Raw genomic sequence first — 21,542 nt, forward strand, 5'->3', positions numbered from 1 at the left:
GGGTTGAATTTTTTTAGCGCATATTTGTTTCAAGAGTGTCAGGAAAAATTTTCAAGTGCAATTAATGAAGTTAACATTGATTTACTGTCAAAAAAGTCGCATTTTTTCACAAAAAACGCGCGCGCGCACGCACTTTTGCTCAGATTCCTTCAAAACCAAAAAATGCACGTAATATACATAATTCTGAGTTTGCATGCAAAAAATCAGCCTCCTACGACAATTCTAAGTTATGTTTAAACACTGTTTAAATTTTCCGGAGAGTAATACGTTTTGTGGCCCCCCCCCCTTAAATAATAGTTTTAGTGGGGAAAAAATTTGTTTTAGGTAATCAAGTAAGAAAAGGATGAAAATGCTTGGCTTCTAGTGTCCAATTTTTCATCATTTCCCCAGGGAATAATTTTTTAAACTACTTCTTAAACATTATACTACGACGAATATGGACTTGAACATAATTTCTTAAACATTATTATCAAAGGTTGCAAACATAGGACGGTATTTTAAGGGGAAGTGCGGTTCATTAAAGCCGTAACAGTGACTTCATTGTTAACTTTTAAATTTTTCAGAAAACACAAATTTGTATTTCTTTATAACAAAAACAAAACAGTGTACAAATATACCACGTGATAAAAGAAACAGAGCAGATTTAAACATTTTAATTCATTCTGAAAAAATCACAGTCTATAAGTTGAATAATTTACCTAGTTTTACAATTTTAAAATTAAACATTTCTAAATTTAAATTTTGCTACTAAAATGGAATGGACGAAGACCAGAAATACTTGGTTTGAATTATTAGAGTTCATAAACAAAATTCTACATAATTCGGATTAATTTTTGAACCAGGTAATTTTTTTTTTAAGAAAAGCGCATTTTTCAAAATTATATTTAGTTTTAAAATTCTTAAGTATCAAAAACTGGTAAAATAAAAAAGTTATTGAATCTCATTGGGACTTTGTACATTAAATCTTTAAATGTAAGTTAAGAATAATAAATTTATTAAAATTTATGGTTAAATTTTAAAATCCAAGGAAAGACAAATTGAGGAATAAACTTAAGCGAAAATATGAAAAAATTCTAATGTAAATATAGAAATAACTTATTTTTGTATTAGATGGAATAGAAACATTGAATAAATATTAAATAAGTCAATGCTGATTTCATACTTTTCGGACTAAAGCTTAAAGAGGTCAAAACATGCCTTTTAGAGGTCAGTTCTAATGCGATATGAAGATCTAGTTCTAACAGTTTCTCAAACCAAACTTTTTGTATGTTGTGAGACCTCTAACAGGGTCTCAGGATCAACATGTCTGACCTCTGGTTGTGAAGGAGACCTTTCATGGGACCTCTAGATCTCTATGTCAGACCTCTGGATTTGTAGAGACCTCTTGAAGGACCTCTAGATCCACATGTCTGACCTCCGGATGTATTGGACGCATCTTGAAGGACCTCTAAATCCACATGGCTGACCTTGTGGTAGAGGGCTCTTAAAGGGCCTTAGATCAACATGTCTGACCTCCAGATGTGGTGGAGGGCTCTTAAAGGGCCTCTAGAACCACATGTCTGACCTCCGACTGTGATGGAGGGCTCTTAAAGGACCTCTAGATCCACATGCCTGACCTCGGGATGTTTAGTTTTGAGATTCTTCTCTATCCGATCAACCTCCTGTCCGAGACAATCGACGATGTTCTCCCCGTGTTTCAACAAGAACTCCTCGGCATCCTACAGTATACAGAATACAACTTGTTGGAGGGGGGCAGGGTTTAGGTATNTTAAAGATAAGAATTTTAATTCTTTGAGGGGTAAAATTATGGCATTTTCAACATTTGCAGTGAGAATTTTAGTTTTTTGGGGAGGTCACCCTCTCACACAGGAGTACGGAAGATCTCTCATTTATTCAGGATTATAAAATCATAATCTCGGAAAAAAGAGTTGAAATTGATACGAAAAAATAACATTCATATTTTATTTTTTTGTGTACTGGTGATAGGATAATTTTAGTTACTAGCTTTGATAAATAAAAAATAAATAAATGGTGGCTTAAACATTTCTTAATGGAAGGAACAGAAAAAAAACACATATTGGATGGTCAACCTTTCTTAAGCCAATTACAATGAAATATCTAATATTTCTTAGGCTCTAATTTAAAAAAAGTTCTGTCTTTTAAAAGACACAATTTCTGAGCTAAAAATTAATAAAAAACGAGAAGTTCAGATAGTTAACTTATTCTGGACTTACGGCAATACTATCCGAACCTAGTTCAACCCCTTCTCCATGTAAATAAAACTATTACAAGTACAAGAATGTTTACCTTCTCATTTTGAACAGATTTGATACTTCGTAATATTTCCTGTCGAGTTTATGCATTCTTTCACGAAATCTTTTTATATATAATTTGAGACCTTATAATTAAGTCCAAATTGCTTAAACTTGTTTCAAAGTTCCAATACAAAGTTTTTAAAATCATAAAATGGAGTGGATACTAAGGGACCGAATGATAAAATCCCGCAGGTGCAATTGCCGATATTTACAGTTGACTAAAATGGCTAAATCTCGAAGATACAAAAAGGTCGAATTTTCATATGTTTATTATTTTGAGAAAATGTAATTTTTGCCATTTGTAATTCGGTCTTTTGTATCCACTCCTATAAAGGGAATTTAAAAGTTTGAGAGAGAGAGAGAATCCATAATTTTCCTGAATATTTTGTTTCTGAAGATAGGAGCGAGCCAAAGCTCTTCCATCAAAATCTATTTCAGCCTTGTATCTAAACAGATTAAAGAAACTTAAATCTAAACAGATTAGAGAAACTTAAATCTAAACAGATTAGAGAAACTTTAAAGGGACTTGTATCTAAACAGATTAAAAAAACTTAAATCTAAACAGATTAGAGAAACTTTAAAGGGACTTGTATATAAACAGATTAAAGAAACTTAAATCTAATTAGATTAGCGAAACTTTAAAGAGACTTGTATATAAACAGATTAAAGAAACTTAAGTCTAAGCAGATTAGAGAATCTTTAAAGGGACTTGTATCTAAACAGATGAAAGAAACTTAAATCTAAACAGATTAGAGAAACTTTAAAGGGACTTGTATCTAAACAGATGAAAGAAACTTAAATTTAAGCAGATTAGAGAAACTTTAAAGGGACTTGTATATAAACAAATTAAAGAAATTTAAATCTATGTAGATTAGAAAAACTTTAAAGGAACTTGTATATGAACAGATAAAAGAAATTTTAAAATTAAAACAAGTGTCATAACTAATTCAACAATTGCAGAGTTTTAGAACGATTAAATTAAGTTAGAGAACATTTAACAGAAAAACTGCCGAAATTCTCAAAAAAAAGAATTATGCTGGATTCAGGGGTATAAACAGGAATTTGTCCACGGGAGGCTTAAATTTTTTTCTTTCCAGGGGTCTGAAAGTGAAAACCACATGGAAACCATAGATTTCATTGATCCAGGGGGGAGGGGGGGGGTTAAGTTACCTGACAACTCCATTTCCCATATCTATTCCCTTCACATCATACACCTTAAAAATGAACCATTAGATACCTAATCAGTAAACATAGAGCAATATTAGAAACCGAATCAGTAAACAGTGAGCAATATTAGAAACCGAATCAGTAAACAGTGAGCAATATTATATACCTAATCAGTAAACAGTGAGCAATATTAAATAGCTAATCAGTAAACAGCAAGGAATATTAGATACCTAATCAGTAAACAGCAAGCAATATTAGTTGTTAAATGGCCGGATAAACTTTTTTTTAATTTATCTAAAAAAGAAAAATTATTGGTTAAAAGACCTGATGAATGAATGATTGAATGAATAAATGAATAGATTAAAGAGAAAAAAATCAGTAAAAATAGGAAGCAATAAGAAAAAATATCAAAAAGTAAAAACCAATGTAAAAATTGTAAGAATTGTAAGAAAGGATGAAATACCTGTCTGACCATTATATCGCCTTCTAGTTCCTGATTAATATCCTCTAGTCTACTATCAGGTATAGACCGACCCACTAGATAGATAGATTGATAATTAAATAGATAATTAAATAGATAATTAAATAGATAATTAAATAAATAAATAAATAATTATCCTGTGCCCCTCAGTTTGATCTTAATGGATAGATAGATAGATAGATAAAAATATAGAGCTCAAGGGATTGCATAGATCATAAGGATCAGAGATAATAGAAAGATAGATATATTGACAGCGATAGGATAGATAGATATCTAGATAAATAGATATATATTTCCATAGATGGATAGATAGGACACATCGATAGATAGATACCTAGATAGATAAATAAATATTTTGATAGATAAATAGATAAGATATATTGATAGATAGATACCTAGAGCTCCTGAGTTCGAATAGATCATGAAGGATGCAACGGAACCAAGCAAGGATGCAATAACTAGGGAACCCACGAGATAGATAGATAAGATATATTGATAGATAGATACCTAGAGCTCCTGAGTTCGAATATATCATGAAGGATGCAACGGAACCAAGCAAGGATGCAATAACTAGGGAACCCACGAGATAGATAGATAAGATATATTGATAGATAGATACCTAGAGCTCCTGAGTTCGAATATATCATGAAGGATGCAACGGAACCAAGCAAGGATGCAATAACAAGGGAACCCACAGCATCAGGAATATGGGAACCTTAAATATAAACTAATAAAGAAAATTACACGGTCAAGTTTAAGTTTTTCAAGTGACCCTCCTTGCAAAGATGGCAATGTTAGATTCACAACAGTACCTCTTAAAGCTTTATCTGATCAAGTATAAATTGAATAAAAATGTTAATAATTTTGAAATTGATTACTTTCATTTGTGGGTTTTCTACAAAAGCGACCTGCGCATTTCTTCTACAGGAACAATATAGAAATTATGAGAATTAAAAATTTTTAAATATCAGAATAATACCGTATTATGGAGTGTTTTTTAGATTTGATGGGAACGGAAATATTGGGCGTAAACCAGAAGTTTTTTAATCCTTTGTATACTTCATCCTAAGCAATTATTTTTTCTGCAACCCATAATTAAACGATTTCAATAAGTTTTGCAAAAATTTGTTTCAAGGTACTACTAGACGTCTAGAACTTTTTTTCCATTCCGAGGCCGAATTTAAAGAATTTAAGCCGCCGCTCAAATATGGTTGGTTCCACTTAAATTTGTATTAATTTAAACCGGTTTTAGGGGGATTTAAGACGTGGCTTAAATTCATTAAATTCGGACACCAGTTAACGAACTATAAGCAGACCTCGAAGAACCTCATTTTATTGATTCACTAATAAAATAAAGAATGGAAATAATTTTGAAATATCAGGATGAAGGCTAGGGAATGGGATGAATTTTCATGAAAACTAGTTATTAATAAAAAATATAAAAAATAATAGAATATCCAACCCTGATTTACCTGTATAATATGAAAGACTCATGCACCCTCCTGCCACCATAACACCTTCAAAAAAAAAATGTATTCAGTCAGTTTCACTAAAGTTCTTTAGTTTAATTAAATCAAAACCAATTTCATTATAACTCGATCACAATTTTTTTTTTTGGGGGGGGGGGGTGTTTTCCATCCCCCCCCCCCCCTGTGATTTTTCTAAAATAACTTAAAAACTGCCAACATTAGTACGCTCACACTTCTTCACTTCTTTTACTTAATAGGTGTGAACACATTTTGTTTAAAGTTTTTTTTTTGAATAGGCTAGGGTGGAGGACAGCCCAGCGGTGTCTCAAAACATCCGAAATGCTTCATACTAAAATTTAACTAAAATTATCAGTCTAATCAAATCAAAGTCAATGTAATTTTTGCCAAAATTCTTAAGTTTGATTAATTCCAAATCAATGTTATTATTACCAAAGTTCTTAAGTTTCATGAATTCCAAATCAATGTCATTTTTACAAAAATTCTTTAGTTTAATTAATTCCAATTCAATGTCATTTTTACCAAAATTCTTAACTTTAATTAATTCCAAATCTGTCATTTTTACCAAAATTCTTCAGTTGAATTAATTCCAAATCTGTCATTTTTATCAAAATTCTTCAGTTGAATTAATTCCAAATGTAATTTTTACAAAAAATTCTTCAGTTGAATTAATTCCAAATCTGTCATTTTTACCAAAATTCTTCAGTTGAATTAATTCCAAATCTGTCATTTTTACCAAAATTCTTCAGTTGAATTAATTCCAATCAATGTAATTTTTACAAAAAATTCTTCAGTTGAATTAATTCCAAATCAATTTCATTTTTACCAAAAATCTAAAGTTTAATTAATTCCAATTACTTTAACAGCTCATTGTTCAGTTTAATAAAATCCAAATCAATTTCATCTATAAAAAAACTTTGCTTGTATGTCTGTATGTCTATGTGTCTGTCTGTTTGTATCCAATAACGTTAAAACGGATGAATCGATCGGACCCAAATTTTGTGTGGGACCTTACATGATGACCCTAGGGAAAGTTTATGGATAATCAAAATTTCAAAAACTAGCCTCCAACAAAACTTGATTTTCATTCACTTTTAGTTTTCGTTTTAAAATGTATACAAGGAGTACATGTTCTATTGAAATAGAAGATAGACGCAAAGCACCCTAGTTATAGCAAAGTTCTTAAGTTTAATTAATTTCATATCAATATATTTTTACCAAAATTGTTTAGTTATTTTTCGTCCTATTATTAACCAGATTTTTGTAAAAAAAAAACGACGTATCTTAACCCCACCCCTCATTAATCATATATATTTATCCAGGACTGCTTCTAGAATCTTCTAAATAAACAACAATATGCTAGATCTTCTAGAAGAACAACATTAACACACGGATCCCAACCACTCCACACAAATTCTAGAAACGTCGTATTCTTTTCCGCAGCGCTCTTTCTAAATTAGAAAGTGTCTATTAGTAAGTAACACGACAGAAAGTTTCAATTGGTAAGTTGATTTAAAAGTCAACCTATAGCATAATTGCATTGGTAAGTCACCTGATGGAATATTTCCATTGGTAACCCGATGAAATATTTAATTGCATTGTAAAGGCATCCTTTGGAAAGTTTCCGTAAGAAAATCATACTCCAGTTTTTTTTGTCTCACTGTAATTACCTTATACTCTGAACAGCCAGGTAGAGCGTGACACTCTCTGAGATGAAGCTGACCCCTAGGATACCAAGGGCTATGCTGATACTCTCCAGCTGATGAGGGTTGGTTAAACCAAGAATACCGTGATACGCAGATAGTCCTTGAATTAATATAATCAAACTAAAATCCTAGATCAACCATAATATGTCAAAACTATATATTTTTATTAAATACATGGTTGAATTCATTTAGTGATTTTCATGAAATTTATCAATAAAATTTCAGTCAAAATAATTTGCGGATAACGGAAAACTTTTTGCACCACCAAATTGACATAAGTTTTACTTATGTTTTAATCCCCCAATGACCCGATTTTTCTAGGTTTTACGTGGATTTCAATGCATATTTTTCCGCCAACTTTTCCTACAGTATTCAAAGTTATAATCAGGGAATTGGAAATTGATTTAAACATGCATAGATATTTTGTACTCACCCGATCCTATACAGAATATCCCGACCCCTGAAATGAGCGCTGTAACGTACTGCATATTTGAGTATCCGTAGGGATGATCCTTGCTAGGGTTCTTGGTCGAATAGTGGATACCGTAGGCCAGGATACACTGAATATATCAATCAATCAATCGATAAATCAATCAATCAATCAATCAATCAATCAATCAATCAATCGGTCAATCAATCGTTCACTCGGTCAATCATTTAATCAATCGACCACATCGCAATCTCAAAATGACGCTACTAATTTACATGACACTGTACACTAGGGGGTATCAATTAATCAAAAGTACTATATATAGACACACAGAATTTGATAATCTTAAGAAGAAAAAATGTAATTATGGAAATTCTGAAAAGAGATAAAGTATTCTTTAACTGTAATAAAAATGTCCGTCCTTCGGCGGTTATTTTCCATGGAATTATGGTTGATATTTTATTTATTTATTTAAACCAGGGGGTATGAATTAATTAAAGAAACTATATCTACGCCAATGAGCCACCAGCTAAAGAGTTCCATGTCCGATTTACAAAGATACCATAAAACCTTTTTTTATCTGATTTAGTTTTTATCAAACTTGAAAAAGGTCCAATTCTAACAATTTCCTCTGTTTCTCTTTACAGAGAAACAAATGTTGGATTTCTAGTTAATTGAATTTTTTTATGGGTACTGTGGAGAATAGAACATGGAGAGAGAGATTGATTACGTGAATTATTACCTGGTTCAAAGTATCAGCAAGACTATGAATAGCTTCAGAAAACATAGAATGGGAACCTAAAAGTTAAATTAGTTTTCAGGGGTGTATAATGTAAGTTGTATATTTAGTAAATATACTTGTAAATGTTATTTACAAGTAGTGCGGGGATTACCTAATCCTTATCATAATATCAAATCAATAGGGATGGCCTATGGCTCCAGTTGTGGTTCGAAGTTTCAAGTCCTCCCCATTCCTGGTTTTTCAGCCCTGGCCTTCTGTTTAAACGGTAAATATACATTTAATGCTACTTTTTGTTTACTTTGTAGATGCGAAGCGCCCAGCCACATGACCAAATTTGAGCCATGCCCCACTTTAGAATACCTAACATCCAAGGATTGCTACACGGTTTGTTAAGTTTGGATGCTGGGTATTTCCCTTGCGAGTTTTACCGTTTTTGTTAAGTTGTCCAGTTAAATATTAATCCAGTTGAATATTCATATTTAATTATCATTTGTTTTGGCTTCCAGTTTTATCTTTGATCATTTTAGTCTAGTCTAGTCTAGTCCAGTTTTAATTAGATCGTTCGTTTGGACAATAAGAAGATTAATTTCTGAATGTCTTTGTTAATCAAAATTGGCTGTAAGCTCCAAATTAAGTAAAAAAATTCTTCTTGTATTGACATTGCTTAATCTGAGGCTTGGGTATTGAAAAAAGATTTTTACATGAACATTAGATTTAAACAATTGTTCCCTGAACATTATATTTAAATGCAAAGAATTTATTAATTAGGAAAATAAAAAGAAGTCGTATAAAGCTTCTGACTGCTCAAAGAACTATTAAAAATTAGGAGTCAAAGTCAAAAGTCTTTCAGAAAAGGTAAAACCTGAAGAAGAAAAAAATTTACAAATTTTATTAAATTTCTTCGGATAAATGAAGGGCAAAAATAATTTAACTAAAAAAATAATTTACTTCATAAGGACCAACATTCAATACACGCCACTCCCACACTACCCTCCCTACCGGAGGGGGCCGGGTAAAGGGGAATGAAAGATTTTTAAAGGATAAAATTATTTTTCCCAGTACATTGAAAAATCATATAAAAAAACTTGCCATATTCAAGAAAAAATATACCCCCAGCAATTACCTGTTAGGACACAGGCTACCAGTTTTATTCCAAAATTTGCGGTGTTAATAAATATTGCAGATAAAACAACTTTTCCAGAACTTCCTAAAACACTTTAACTTGATACATTTATCAAAACAGCTTTACGAAACACTGTTTAATTAGATTGAATAGAAAATAAAAATAAACCTTTTCGAATTCTAATAATCAAAATTGTAACATGCACAGTTAATATAATTAATTGATAATTATCTAATCTAAGTTGACCTGTTATGCCTCCTTTGTCCTTTAAATTAAGATTACGAACTGGCCAGGTTTCTCGGGACAGTTTCTCCTCTTTCTTCTTCTCTCTCTCTCGAACCTTTATATAGAAAATAATTTATTTTTCATCCTGTGTCCGAATTTAATGAATTCAAGCCGCGTCTCAAATCCCCCAAAAAACGGTTTCAATTGAGCGTCGGCCTAAATCTTGAAAAATTGATCACAAATTAAAGTGGAACCACCAAAATTTCAGTCTCGTCGGCTTTAATTCTTTAAATTCGGCCTCTGGTGTTTAATTTGTCTGGATATTAGATACTTTCCAAAATTAAGATTTTTAAAAATAAACATTTTTAAAAGTAACGTTTTTAAAACAAACATTTTTGAAAATATACATTTTTGAAAATAATCATTTTTGAAAATAAACATTTTTGAAAATATACAATTTTAATAATAGACATTTTCCAAAGCTAAACATTTCCCTAATTTAACATTTTTAAAAAATAAACATTTTTAAAAATTGTACATTTTTTAAAATAACCATTTTTAAAATAATCATTTTTAAGAAAAAGCATTTTCCAAAGCAAACATTTTTCAGAATAAACATTTTCCTAAGAAAGCATTTCCCTAAAAGAACATTTTCAAAAAAAAACATTTTTAAAAATAAACATTTTCCACAATAAACATTTTCCACAATAAACATTTCCCCAATAAACATTTTCCATGAACATTTGCGCAGATAAACAATTACCACAAAAATATTTTCCCAAAAAAATATTTTCTACTGTCCTAATATCATGATCTGAAATAATTTAGTGACGAAAGTGCATTTCCGGGAAAATACAGAATCCGTTATATAATTTATTTCCGGGAAAATACAGACTCCGTTATATAATTTATTTCCGGGAAAATACAGACTCCGTTATATAATTTATTTCCGGGAAAATACAGACTCCGCTATATAATTTATTTCCGGGAAAATACAGACTCCATTTTATAATTTATTTCCTCGTGAAACTTTGACAGGGTATATACGGTTCTCAAACTTAAAGGGACTGTAAGCGTAATTTCAAGTGACCCTCAATGTAAATAATGTCAATACTCGATTCACAACGCGCCCTTGAAACCTAGATCATGTCAATAAATTGCATGATATTTTAGTTTTTCTTGCAGTGTTTACTTCTAATAATTTCCATTTGATTTCCTGCAGTGAAAGTGGATAAGTCCCTTTATAGAGAAACAACAATAGAAAATAATTAGTTTTCAAAATTATAAACATTAATATCTAATTCATACTTGATCAAGGCAAGGATAAAGTTTTGATTCAGGAGTTGCCATCTTTGCACGGAGCGTCAATTGAAATTATGCTTAAAAAGTCATGATAACCACACTGAGACGGATCATGGCTGAGTGTACTTTATACAACATCGGCAACAGTTCTAAAAATTCTTAACTCAATCATTATTTCGAACTTAAAGGGAATGCATGAGTAATTTCATAACATTTATAAGATGCATATCCGATATACAACGGTACCCTTGAAACCTGTGTCCTGACAACGACAACCCTCATGTGTAATGTGTATAGCTGAAGGAGACTCGAGGTTACACTGTACATTGTACAGTGTACGTACACTGTCGCGGTTTCTTGGCACTTGATTTCCTGTTTAATAAATAAGAATATCTACCAAATCCTCCATCAAGCAAAAGTTTAAAGGGTATCGTATTAAATCGGACATGCCACTCTATAAATGGAAGGTCACTTGAAATTACGCTTACAGTCCCTTTAACAACGTACACAAAATTCCAAGAGAAAGGAAAAACAATTGTCACCTGATCAAATAATAATTTTTTGTAAACAGGAAAATAATTCTCCGCTTCGCCTCTCTCTTTTATTTCTCTTTCAATTTCAACCTGGTAAGGTTATAAAAAAGTAAAAAACACAACAAAACAAAAAAAAATTAAAAAAATAAAACAAACAATTAACAAACCTTTTCTAAAGATCCCCATTTCTGCACGGCTTTGGATTCGACATCTTTGAGCCAATAAACCTAGAAGAATATCCACAGGTATGAGCATTGATAAAGTTTGTTCCTTTTACAAAAATCAATTTTCTCCCTTAAATGTTGTTAGGAATGTTTTAAAGATTTATTATGACTACAGAGTGAGAATATATATCTTTTTATGTCATTGAAATGGGTATTATTAGTACAAAAAAGTTTTTGGCTGGATTTTTATTTTTTCTAGTTTGTTTAAGATCAAAATGAAAGTATTTTTACACCGAAAGTAGTGAAGTGTGAAAATACTTTTATTTTGATAGAAAACAAACTAGAAAAATTAATGATCACAGCAAAAACTTTTTCGCACGCATGAAACCCATTTCAATAACATATATAGTTTTATTCAATTTTAAAAGCAGGTCATAAAGTTACTTAATCACTGTTGTAGGATGATTAAGTAACTTTATCACCCTTCAATGAGAAAAATTAGGTATGCAATTTGAATAGCATTTTGTGAAAAAGTGACTTTTTCGCCCTGTTGTAGGGCGATAAAGTCGCTCAATCACCCTTCAACGGGCAAAAATTAGGTGTGATAAATTCCATCAAAATTGAATAAAACTATATAGTTGCAAGTTAATTTCCCATTTATAATTTTTACCTCCAAACCAGAGCCCAGCATTTTTTGGTGTGAGATGTAGGCACCCAAGATGGGACACTACGCCTCCCCCCCCTTCTAGGCACCCAAGATGGGACACTACGTCTCCCCCCCCCCTTAAAAGGAAACTTTTGAATCGTGGATGTCGATTGATAGATCTCGATCTATCTTGATCTACAGATTAATTTTATCTTTTTTTCCAGTGTACCCTGCAGGAATAACTGAAATGAAGAGAACAAGCATTGATCCTCAAATTAAAAGTGCCCTTAATGGATATCGAGCTATAACGATTGGGATTGTGGGTATCCAACAACACAAATGTTCACAGCTCTGGGGGGACAATTATCTGTTAATTATTTATAAATTCCTCACCTTGTCTGGAATATTAGTATCGAATGCACTTCTTCGAATGGTGACTCTTAACCCAGAAAGTTCATCAGGGGTCAATAAATACTCATTTATAGCTCTCTGCTCGGTTATATAATTCCTAAATAGGATGAATCAACCCATATATAGCTTTATTAGCTAGGGGTAAAAATATGAAAAATAAAAGATTTACGATGAATTAAGTCCCTTGACTCCTTGGACCTGCAATTTGAAAATTATTTTCACATTTTTACTAAGAATCGAAGAAGTACAATTTAATCACAGGTTGACCCAAGGAGATATTGAATAGAAGGAGGGGGCGATAGGGTTTCCGTACACTTTGCTGTTAAGTTTTTGGACTGCTGAAGAACTAGTTTTTGCGTAACAACAATAACAAAGGCAGCCGATCTAATGTAAACAAACATGAGTTAGTAAACTGTGAAAGAGGATTAGATGTCGAAACAGTGGGAGTAGGGTCCATTAGTTTCCATACTCAATACTTGTCGGGCCCCATATTCTCCTCTCCTGAATAAATTCAACTTGTACTACAGCAGAGCGGCAATTTCTTTGAATAGTAACCCTTAATCCAAAAAGGTTAATGAGCTTGGGAGGTCATTACGTTGAATGACATAACATGCAAACAATCTAACACTTAAATCGGCCAGGGAGATATAATAATTGAGTAGGTTCGATGAAGTATACGGGTTCATGAGACAGTTGTAATAAACTTCTATATTACGCTAACCTCACCCCATTCAGTTGGCGGGCAAAAAAACTTCACTTATTTCCATGTCCATAACTGTGGTTCAATGGCTGCAACAACAACAAAAACAACCGCTTGGGAACAATTGTATTGTAAATATTGAGATCAATACATGATCTCAATATTTTGTTTTTCTGTAGATTTAATTGAACTTTTATTCGATATCCAGCAGGGTAATCGTATCCTGAAGTAATAAGTAAAATGAAGAGATTAAGAATTGATCCTCAAATTTTAAATGCCCACAGTAGATATCGAGATCAAGCGATCAGGATAAAGGATATCCAACACATCAGTTTGCAGTTCCCAGCTACCGAGGGGTCAATAAATACTTATTCAATACTTCCCCGCCCCCCCCACTGAAATTTTGTTAAAAATGCGGTATGAATGGAGAAAACACGGACAAAATGAAGTATTTTAAAATTTTAGCCTTTATTATATGTTGAATTTATGCCTGACAGTAACTCCCTCTAGGGTCTCCAACTCATTACAGAAAATATCATACAAAACTCGTCCCTAGAATATAATTAAATTAAATTTAAACTTTTTTTCTAATTCATTATATTCAAACATATTCAAATTTTGACCCTTTAATATTATTATGCAGAGTTTATATTTTTAAATCTTAAATTGCAAATATAAAAAGATTACAGTAAGAGTCGATTTTTCAGTTTCACTTGCTTCTTTTTTATTTAACTGAGAATATTGATTCTAAACTCTGCCCCCTTTTTTATTCCCATCTGATTTACCACTTTTCATTTGAGAATAATAAAAGGTTTCAGAAAAATTAATGAAAAAGTGAAAGAACTTAACAATTCGCGCTCTTCAGATTTTTGTTTGTTTGATGGAGTACGGCAGATTTTTGAAGATGGGTGGTTGTTGTACCTGCTCTGGTGGAATATTATTATGATATTGAACTGAGGATCCTTTCAGTTTACCTCCAAGAGTCGCCTAGAAACAAACGAATGATATATATCTAATATCTAAACAGTTTATACATAATAATTTGCTTTCGATTTTTCAAAATAAACTAAAAAAACGATAATAGAGTTAATAGTTAAAATCGAAGATGAACGTGAAGCGTCCTGGAATCCTAGTTAACACTATGATAACTAATACAATACAACTCAGAAACTATTTCAAGGCCGGGGAAAAAAACATTTAATCTCTGATCATCAATAATTTCTGATAATTATTTACTTTATTTACCTGGGGTATATTTATTATTTACTTTATTTACCTAGGGTTTGATAATTATTTACTTTATTTACCTAGGGTATGATAATTAGTTACTTTATTTACCTGGGGTATGATAATTAGTTACTTTATTTACCTGGGGTATAATCATTATTTCCCCCGCTGTCTCTACAACTGATCCCCTCTTATCCCCTTCTTCTTTCTCTGACAGTTTAATCTGGAAAATGAGTTTTTAATTTTTATCAAATTATCCATAATGAGACTGTTAATGTTTTTCCCATTTTTCCCACTGATTCTTTTCAGGTTATATTATTAACAATAATGACCTTTTTTTCCTAAAGCAAGGAAATCAATTTTTATTAAAATTTAAAGTTATTTATCTTTTTATCCAACCGGTAACCAGTTATTTGTTTTATTCCTTTGTAATATATTTTATACAATTAACCACGGGTTCCCTCGACCAATTTTGCCTACAAAACACTCCCCCCCCCACGTTCCGGATGTTTTATAGGCAAAATAGGAACTTAAAATGTTTTAAATCCCTGTAACGTGGTTGTAATTAATAAAAACAACTTTTCTCTACAACTAACCTGAGAAACTAGTTTGTAGGCTTTCTTTACAGCTTCCTCGTTAGCATCCTAAACAAATTTATTTCAAATATCTCCAGATTACGCCCCCAATCCCCCCACCCCATAATCTCTATAACAATATAAGCATAAAGCAGAAATATGATGAAAATTTCATGAAAATAGATGATTTTGTTCTATAAAAACACGATGTGCATGTGACCCCCCCCCCCCCCCCTGATACATTGGATTGCCCCAGTCAAAATATGCAATTAATCTTCAACCTTGATATTTTATGGCTTCGAGTTGGAATAAACATTGCAATGAAATTTATCAATAATAAAATTTTAAATTAATCTTGAGAGGTCGCTTAACTACAAACAGGCTGTTCATATCCTGATTCATCGAATAAAATCGCATGAATCTTAAACGTGATTCGAGATTTGATTCCATAAAAAATCCGGTCCCAGGAAAAAAAAAATCAAAATGACAATCTATCAAAATAATTAATCAAAACCAACTAAACTAACCTTAAAGAAGCAAATGAAGACGATTACTCCACGCCCTATCTCCAGCTCCTGGTAAGAGGGTAGTTTAAGACGAGCAGATATACACTGTTGGATCAACAGTCTACGTGAACACTTCTTGTACTTAAAATAGGAAATGGTTGAGACCTGATATTGTTTTCTCATGCGGGAAGCAAAGGACATAATTTTGCAAAACTCGCGAATTCCTAGTTCTTGGACTGGAAAAGATCCTCAAATTATGCCTGGCAAATCCAATATGAACCGTTAATTTTAGGATTTTCAGGGGGGAAATCGAAAAATAAATCATCACAATACGACTTTTTTATTATTTTCTAGACCCCCCCCCCCCACCAATGGTGTTCCCATATTCATTGAAGAATAAAAAAACTTTGTGAGGGGGAACAAAAATAAATAAAAAGATATCCCTGCCTTGCAAATTACAAAATTAATTTTCAATTTGATTCCAAATACAATCCGGTGGCACAGTACTGGTTTCTTTAAATGGCATATCCTAATCTAGCCAATTTCTTAAGCAAAAGAAACATTTCCTAATTCATTTTTTTTGTAAAACAAATTGTTTAGATTAAGATGTAAGAGTAGGATTTAAGGAAACCTGTTTTCGGTGTAAATATTGAATTTTGAATCAAGATTGACTAGACCATATGCTCAGGATATAATATTTGAAAATTTTAAAAGTTTTAACTAAGGAGGATTTAGTTGTCTAGATGATATTGTACGACAAATAAATTGTTAAAATAACCATTTAATTGTTTCTAGGGTTGTAGATTCGAATCCTTCTAGTTTAATCGTTTAATGACAAATTATAAAAGCTTCTTCTCTAAACCTTAAGACAGTTCTTTAATATGTACAACAAGATTCCTTAACGCCATTTTAAATTAGCCTGACCAAGCAGAAAATAACTAAAACATTTTTGAATCTTCTGAAAATAAGAACATTATATTTTGAAATTCTTTATCGTAACATATCACAGGAGTTGAAACGTTACATAAATGCAATGATTAACTAAAAACAATTGATAGAACGTTGTCTGCTAATCCGTCTAAATCATTGCAGCAGTCAGCAATACACACACCTAAACAACATATTGCCTGTTACATTGCCAAACATGAAAATGACAGACACCGACAATATTTGGACATACGACATCTTTAAAAAAATATTAACAATGAAATGTTCTCGTAATTTTGTAGTAAACTTCCATCTTAAGAGTGGTAAAGAGGGCTGCCATGACAAATTCACAAGGGTACTCTTGAAAACTTACTCTGATCAATAATGTGGAAGGTAAAGTCATTTTCTAGCCGAAAGTGTCTAATTATGGCAATTCTTCATAGTTTCTAAAGCGAGAAATGCGCAAGTCTCTAAAAAAGAACAATCCCAAATCAACAAAAAACACTTCATAAACAAAAACAAAATGTATATCTAATTAATTCATTAATAATCAGACAAAGCGTTTAATATCTTCAAAATGTATTTCCACATTAGTTTTTCTCGATGAACTTACTAGTTCTGTCCGTAAACGTTGGATTGAGTACAAGGAGTCCAATCACAGAGATCCTCCTCCCTTCATGTGAATAAAATAATTCAGATTTTCAATATCAACTATTTTAAATACTAATATGCCAGAAAATCAAAGTTGCGTACTATTAAAGATTAAAAACCAACAGTGCATTACTGAATTACTAATAAAGCTTAATAATTAGAAAATGATCCTTTCACCCAACAAACTGTACTCTAATATGCAGAAATTTTCTTTTTCTTTCGTGATGAAAAATGTTGGAATACCCAAGCAAACCGGAATTTTGTTCAACAAAATGCTTTCATAATGATAAGAGTAAGAACTATGTACTTTTTATTTGAATATTGTTTTACCAAAACCCTTTAAACTGAACTGTTAACTTGTTAACTAAACAAAAATCTGCTAAAATACAGGAAACAGTGATTTATTATATCCCTGAACCAGAGCCCAATCTCATGTTCAGCGGAATCCACTGCATCACTTCCGTGGATAATGTTACGTCCAACCTAAATATGGGTTTAGGAATAAATATTATCGCATGGATAGAAGTAATGTGAGATGGATGGAAGTATTATTAGCATTGCATGAATGGAAGTCTTGTTACATGGATTGAAGTTTTATTACATAAATTGAAGTATTATTACATGGATTGAAGTATTATTACATGGATTGAAGTATTATTACATGGATTGAAGTATTATTACATGGATTGAAGTATTATTACATGAATTGAAGTATTATTACATGGATTGAAGTGTTGTTAAATGGGTGAAAGTATTGTTACATGGATACGAGAAATGAGAGATGGATGGAAGTAGTATTGCATGGATGAAAGTATTGTTGCATGGATGGAAGTATTATTGCACGGATGGAAGTATTATTGCATTGATGGAAGTATTATTGCATTGATGGAAGTATTGTTACATGGATGAAAGTATTGTTACATGAATGGAAGTATTGATACATGGATAGAAGTATTGTTTAATGGATGGAAGTATTGTTACATGGATGGAAGTATTGTTACATGGATGGAAGTGTTGTTAAATGGATGGAAGTATTGTTACATGGATAGAAGTAATGAGAGATTGAATGAAGTATGATTGCATGGATGGAAGTATTATTGAATGGAATGAAGTATTGTTACATGGATGGAAGAATTGTTACATGGATGGAAGTATTGTTACATGGATGGAAGTATTGTTACATGGATAGAAATAATGCGAGATGGATAGAAGTATTATTGCATGGATGGAAGTATTGTTGCATGGATGGAAGTATTGTTACATGGATGGAAGTACTGTTACATGGATGGAAGAATTGTTACATGGATGGAAGTATTGTTACATGGATGGAAGTATTGTTACATGGATGGAAGTATTGTTACATGGATGCAAGAATTATTACATGGATGGAAGTATTGTTACATGGATGGAAGTACTGTTTGAAGGATGGAAGTATTGTTACATGGATGGAAGTATTGTTACATGGATGGAAGTATTGTTCGGATGGAAGTACTGTTAGAAGGATGGAAGTATTGTTACATGAATGGAAGTATCGTTACATGGATGAAAGTATTGTTAAATAGAAGGAAGTATGTTACGTAGATGGAAGTTCAGTTACATGGATTGTAAATATATTTTTTCCCCATAAGAGAAATGATATTTTTTTTGGGGGGGAAAGCATGAAAAAGGATGAAGAAACTGACTTTTCTTGAAACTCCCAACGCCCCCTACATTAAGGGTGGGGGGAGAGTTGAGGATGTAATTGTTTAAATTATACATTTTGTGAATGATAGGTACTTAATACAAAAAATGATTTTCCGAATTAAAACTTTAAAATATTCTACAGCTGAGTTAAGTTTACCTCGATACAGAAATCTCCCCTGATGGTTCCAGGTTTGCTATCCTTAGGGTTAGTTTCTCCCAACATAACACGTCCTGTCTTGACAGCTCCTAGACCCTCCCAGCACATTGCAACTACAGGTCCAGAGCTCATGTACTTTACCAGTCCAGGGTAGAATGGTCTGAAGTAAACACACGTTGGTTTTATAATGATACTAGTCGAAGTGCCCAACGTTATTGGTGGAAAAAATTCGAATTTTTGCCAGATTTAGCTAAAATCTTTATATATATTATATACATATATACATATAAAATCGAAGAGCTTTATTATATAGAAAATAACCAAACATATATTTAAATTATTTAAATATTTGAGACTTATCTTCGCGGTTAAGAATAAAACATGAAGCCATTAATCTAGGTTTAAAGCTACTTCAACCCAAACTAATTCATACATAACTTGTTAAAATATCTAGATATATTTATCTGTCTTTAAACGTTACAAAAGCGCAATATTTATTTTATTCCTTTTTAGTTAGAGCTTTCTCAATCTTTATTAAATTGCCTGAATACCTTGCAGCTAGGTCGGCGTAGTGAGCCTCCATGTGCTTCTCCCCGGGAGCCATCATCCTGATGGCCACCAGCTTGAATCCTTTCTTCTCAAACCTCTGGATAATATCTCCAACAAGACCACGCTGTACTCCGTCAGGTTTTACCATGATGAAGGTTCTCTCCTAAAATAATTTCAATTTTCTATTTAGTCATATACCGCGGGGGGGGGGGGGGTTTTCAAAGATTTAAGAAAAATTATCATTAAGTCATTAGTTGGCAAGGTTTTCAGCAAAAGTATATAATTTAAAGAAACACCCCCCCCCCCCCCCCCCCAAGACGGGGAAATATAATTGTTGATGATCAGGTGGAAAAATAAAAATTGGGCATTAAAAGGCAACATTTTCAGTACTTTAAATCATTTTTAACCATAACTTATTTTTTTACAAATTAAAATCATTTATTTTCCCCATTTTAGAGAATCCACTTCAAAAAATCTTGTGGAAAATAATGATTTTCAAGAGGAGGGGGGGGGGGTTTCTTTATGAAAATATACACCCATGCGTGTACACCCCTTTGATACTTAATTGATCAAAACTTTTCTTTTCAACCCTTTACCACGTAGAGACTTTCTCCGTCCAGTAGTTCAAGAACCGTATTGATGAATTTGAACTGCCTACCGCCGATTCAAACTTTCCTTAATCTTTTACATTGAATCGGTGGTTCAGATTTAAACCAGCTGTAGGTAGTTCACTTCCGGTTTGGAGATAAATCTGCTTAGGAAATACTCGATACTTATTGTTACAAAAAATTGGTGTCACTCAATTTAAAGAAACATTGATAAGAGATTCCTTTCCCTTGTATGTTTTTTTCTCACCTTGTTAGGGTCCCCAGCAGCATTGAGTTGCATAGGACTCCTCATCTTCTCTCCCATCACCTCGACCAAACTACGCTCATGCCTTAAATAACAAGTAAGCCAGGACCCGTCATATTTAACTAAAATCATTATTAAGTCAATTATTACTTGCTGAAAGCCGGCTTCTGTGTCAAAAATTCTTTCGCAATTCCACCGGCAATAAAACTTCCGGTAAGACCGGCAACACCGGCGATAACTTTCCCAGCTGCAGTGAATCTCATCATTTCTGAAAAAAAATCATGTATAATCTAGGACAAGATTAAAATCATGTATAATCTAGGACAAGATTAAAATACCCAACTGGGCTTTGGGCTCTGTACTAGAGTCCAGAAATGTTCTCTAGGAAATTACCGGGCTTTGGCTGCTACTACAAGAACCTACATTTAAATGGTCAATTTTCAGAATTAGATTCGCGGATTTTCTGTTTTTAATTTCGAGGAGTTCTAAAATATTACAATAAGAGAATAAGATATGTAACAAGATTGAAAATAACAAAAATCATCCAACGAATTATTAGTAAGTGCAGATTAAAAAGAAATTATAAAAAATAAACAGATTTAGGGTCTGTCCTAGTGAACTATTTTTTGCCCCCCCACCCCCTCCTTTCAATTTTGTACATGACCAAATTAGTATTTATTTAGCATTATTTAGGGTTAGGTTAGGTTAAGACACTTTCTGGGCCGAGCGCTGGGGCTAGGACAGGTTAGGGGGCCGAGCGCTGCGGCAACATGGTCAATTATATTGCCAACCCGACCATTATGGAAGCCAGAATCAGACTAAAGTTTTAAATCTTCAAAAAAGTTTGGCGGATTTTTGTGATTAAAATTGCGAGTTTCCTATGATTCAAATCAAAAAATATTTTTATCATTTTGACCTTTTGTCGTTTGACCCTTTGTCGCACTTTTGACCCTTTGTCGTTTGACCCTTTGTCGTTTGACCCT

At 32.4% G+C, this 21,542-nt stretch overlaps 3 protein-coding genes across 3 annotated transcripts in view; all 3 read right to left on the reverse strand.

Moving 5' to 3' along the window:
• Nucleotides 1–12,843, reverse strand: part of LOC111707695 (zinc transporter 9) — a gene marked incomplete at its 5' end in the record, with an annotated part of 13,658 nt that extends 815 nt beyond the window's left edge. The window contains 16 exons of the mRNA XM_023480834.1: nucleotides 618–1,718; nucleotides 2,308–2,346; nucleotides 2,692–2,761; nucleotides 3,486–3,529; nucleotides 3,946–4,019; nucleotides 4,583–4,678; nucleotides 5,436–5,480; nucleotides 6,801–6,901; nucleotides 7,121–7,256; nucleotides 7,590–7,716; nucleotides 8,329–8,384; nucleotides 9,452–9,535; nucleotides 9,698–9,791; nucleotides 11,521–11,601; nucleotides 11,679–11,738; nucleotides 12,715–12,843. Coding sequence (XP_023336602.1) covers nucleotides 1,587–1,718; nucleotides 2,308–2,346; nucleotides 2,692–2,761; nucleotides 3,486–3,529; nucleotides 3,946–4,019; nucleotides 4,583–4,678; nucleotides 5,436–5,480; nucleotides 6,801–6,901; nucleotides 7,121–7,256; nucleotides 7,590–7,716; nucleotides 8,329–8,384; nucleotides 9,452–9,535; nucleotides 9,698–9,791; nucleotides 11,521–11,601; nucleotides 11,679–11,738; nucleotides 12,715–12,843 — 1,368 coding nt within the window. The remainder of the gene's footprint in view (nucleotides 1–617; nucleotides 1,719–2,307; nucleotides 2,347–2,691; nucleotides 2,762–3,485; nucleotides 3,530–3,945; nucleotides 4,020–4,582; nucleotides 4,679–5,435; nucleotides 5,481–6,800; nucleotides 6,902–7,120; nucleotides 7,257–7,589; nucleotides 7,717–8,328; nucleotides 8,385–9,451; nucleotides 9,536–9,697; nucleotides 9,792–11,520; nucleotides 11,602–11,678; nucleotides 11,739–12,714) is intronic.
• Nucleotides 12,844–13,150: 307 nt separating this feature from the next.
• LOC111707697 (putative D-tyrosyl-tRNA(Tyr) deacylase 2) lies at nucleotides 13,151–16,713 on the reverse strand. The gene is made up of 7 exons (XM_023480836.1): nucleotides 16,638–16,713; nucleotides 15,762–15,861; nucleotides 15,256–15,303; nucleotides 14,802–14,882; nucleotides 14,354–14,419; nucleotides 13,923–13,984; nucleotides 13,151–13,233 (listed from the first exon to the last, which is right to left on the reverse strand). Exons 1-7 carry the CDS (start codon nucleotides 16,646–16,648, stop codon nucleotides 13,158–13,160), a joined length of 444 nt encoding a protein of 147 aa, XP_023336604.1. The 5' UTR covers nucleotides 16,649–16,713; the 3' UTR covers nucleotides 13,151–13,157.
• LOC111707696 (nucleoside diphosphate kinase B) lies at nucleotides 16,697–20,827 on the reverse strand. The gene is made up of 7 exons (XM_023480835.1): nucleotides 20,710–20,827; nucleotides 20,563–20,644; nucleotides 19,710–19,870; nucleotides 19,159–19,318; nucleotides 17,731–17,801; nucleotides 17,281–17,340; nucleotides 16,697–16,851 (listed from the first exon to the last, which is right to left on the reverse strand). Coding segments are annotated over exons 1-7 (651 nt in total). The 5' UTR covers nucleotides 20,826–20,827; the 3' UTR covers nucleotides 16,697–16,850.
• Nucleotides 20,828–21,542: the final 715 nt, after the last annotated feature.

The sequence above is a fragment of the Eurytemora carolleeae genome, unplaced genomic scaffold, assembly GCF_000591075.1.
Source record: "Eurytemora carolleeae unplaced genomic scaffold, Eaff_2.0 scaffold796, whole genome shotgun sequence".
In the NCBI taxonomy this organism is placed as follows: Eukaryota; Metazoa; Arthropoda; class Copepoda; order Calanoida; family Temoridae; genus Eurytemora; species Eurytemora carolleeae.

Coding starts and splice junctions, on each gene's coding strand:
- LOC111707697 (XM_023480836.1), bottom strand. Junction 15,304..15,761: donor TCTTCATTTGCTTCTTTAAG/GTTAGTTTAGTT, acceptor AAATTTGTTTAG/GATGCTAACGAGGAAGCTGT. Junction 14,883..15,255: donor CCTACAAACTAGTTTCTCAG/GTTAGTTGTAGA, acceptor CTCATTTTCCAG/ATTAAACTGTCAGAGAAAGA.
- LOC111707696 (XM_023480835.1), bottom strand. CDS start 20,825: ATGATGAGATTCACTGCAGCTGGGAAAGTTATCGCCGGTGTTGCCGGT. Junction 20,645..20,709: donor CAGAAGCCGGCTTTCAGCAA/GTAATAATTGAC, acceptor TTGTTATTTAAG/GCATGAGCGTAGTTTGGTCG. Junction 17,802..19,158: donor GGGGAGATTTCTGTATCGAG/GTAAACTTAACT, acceptor ACCCATATTTAG/GTTGGACGTAACATTATCCA.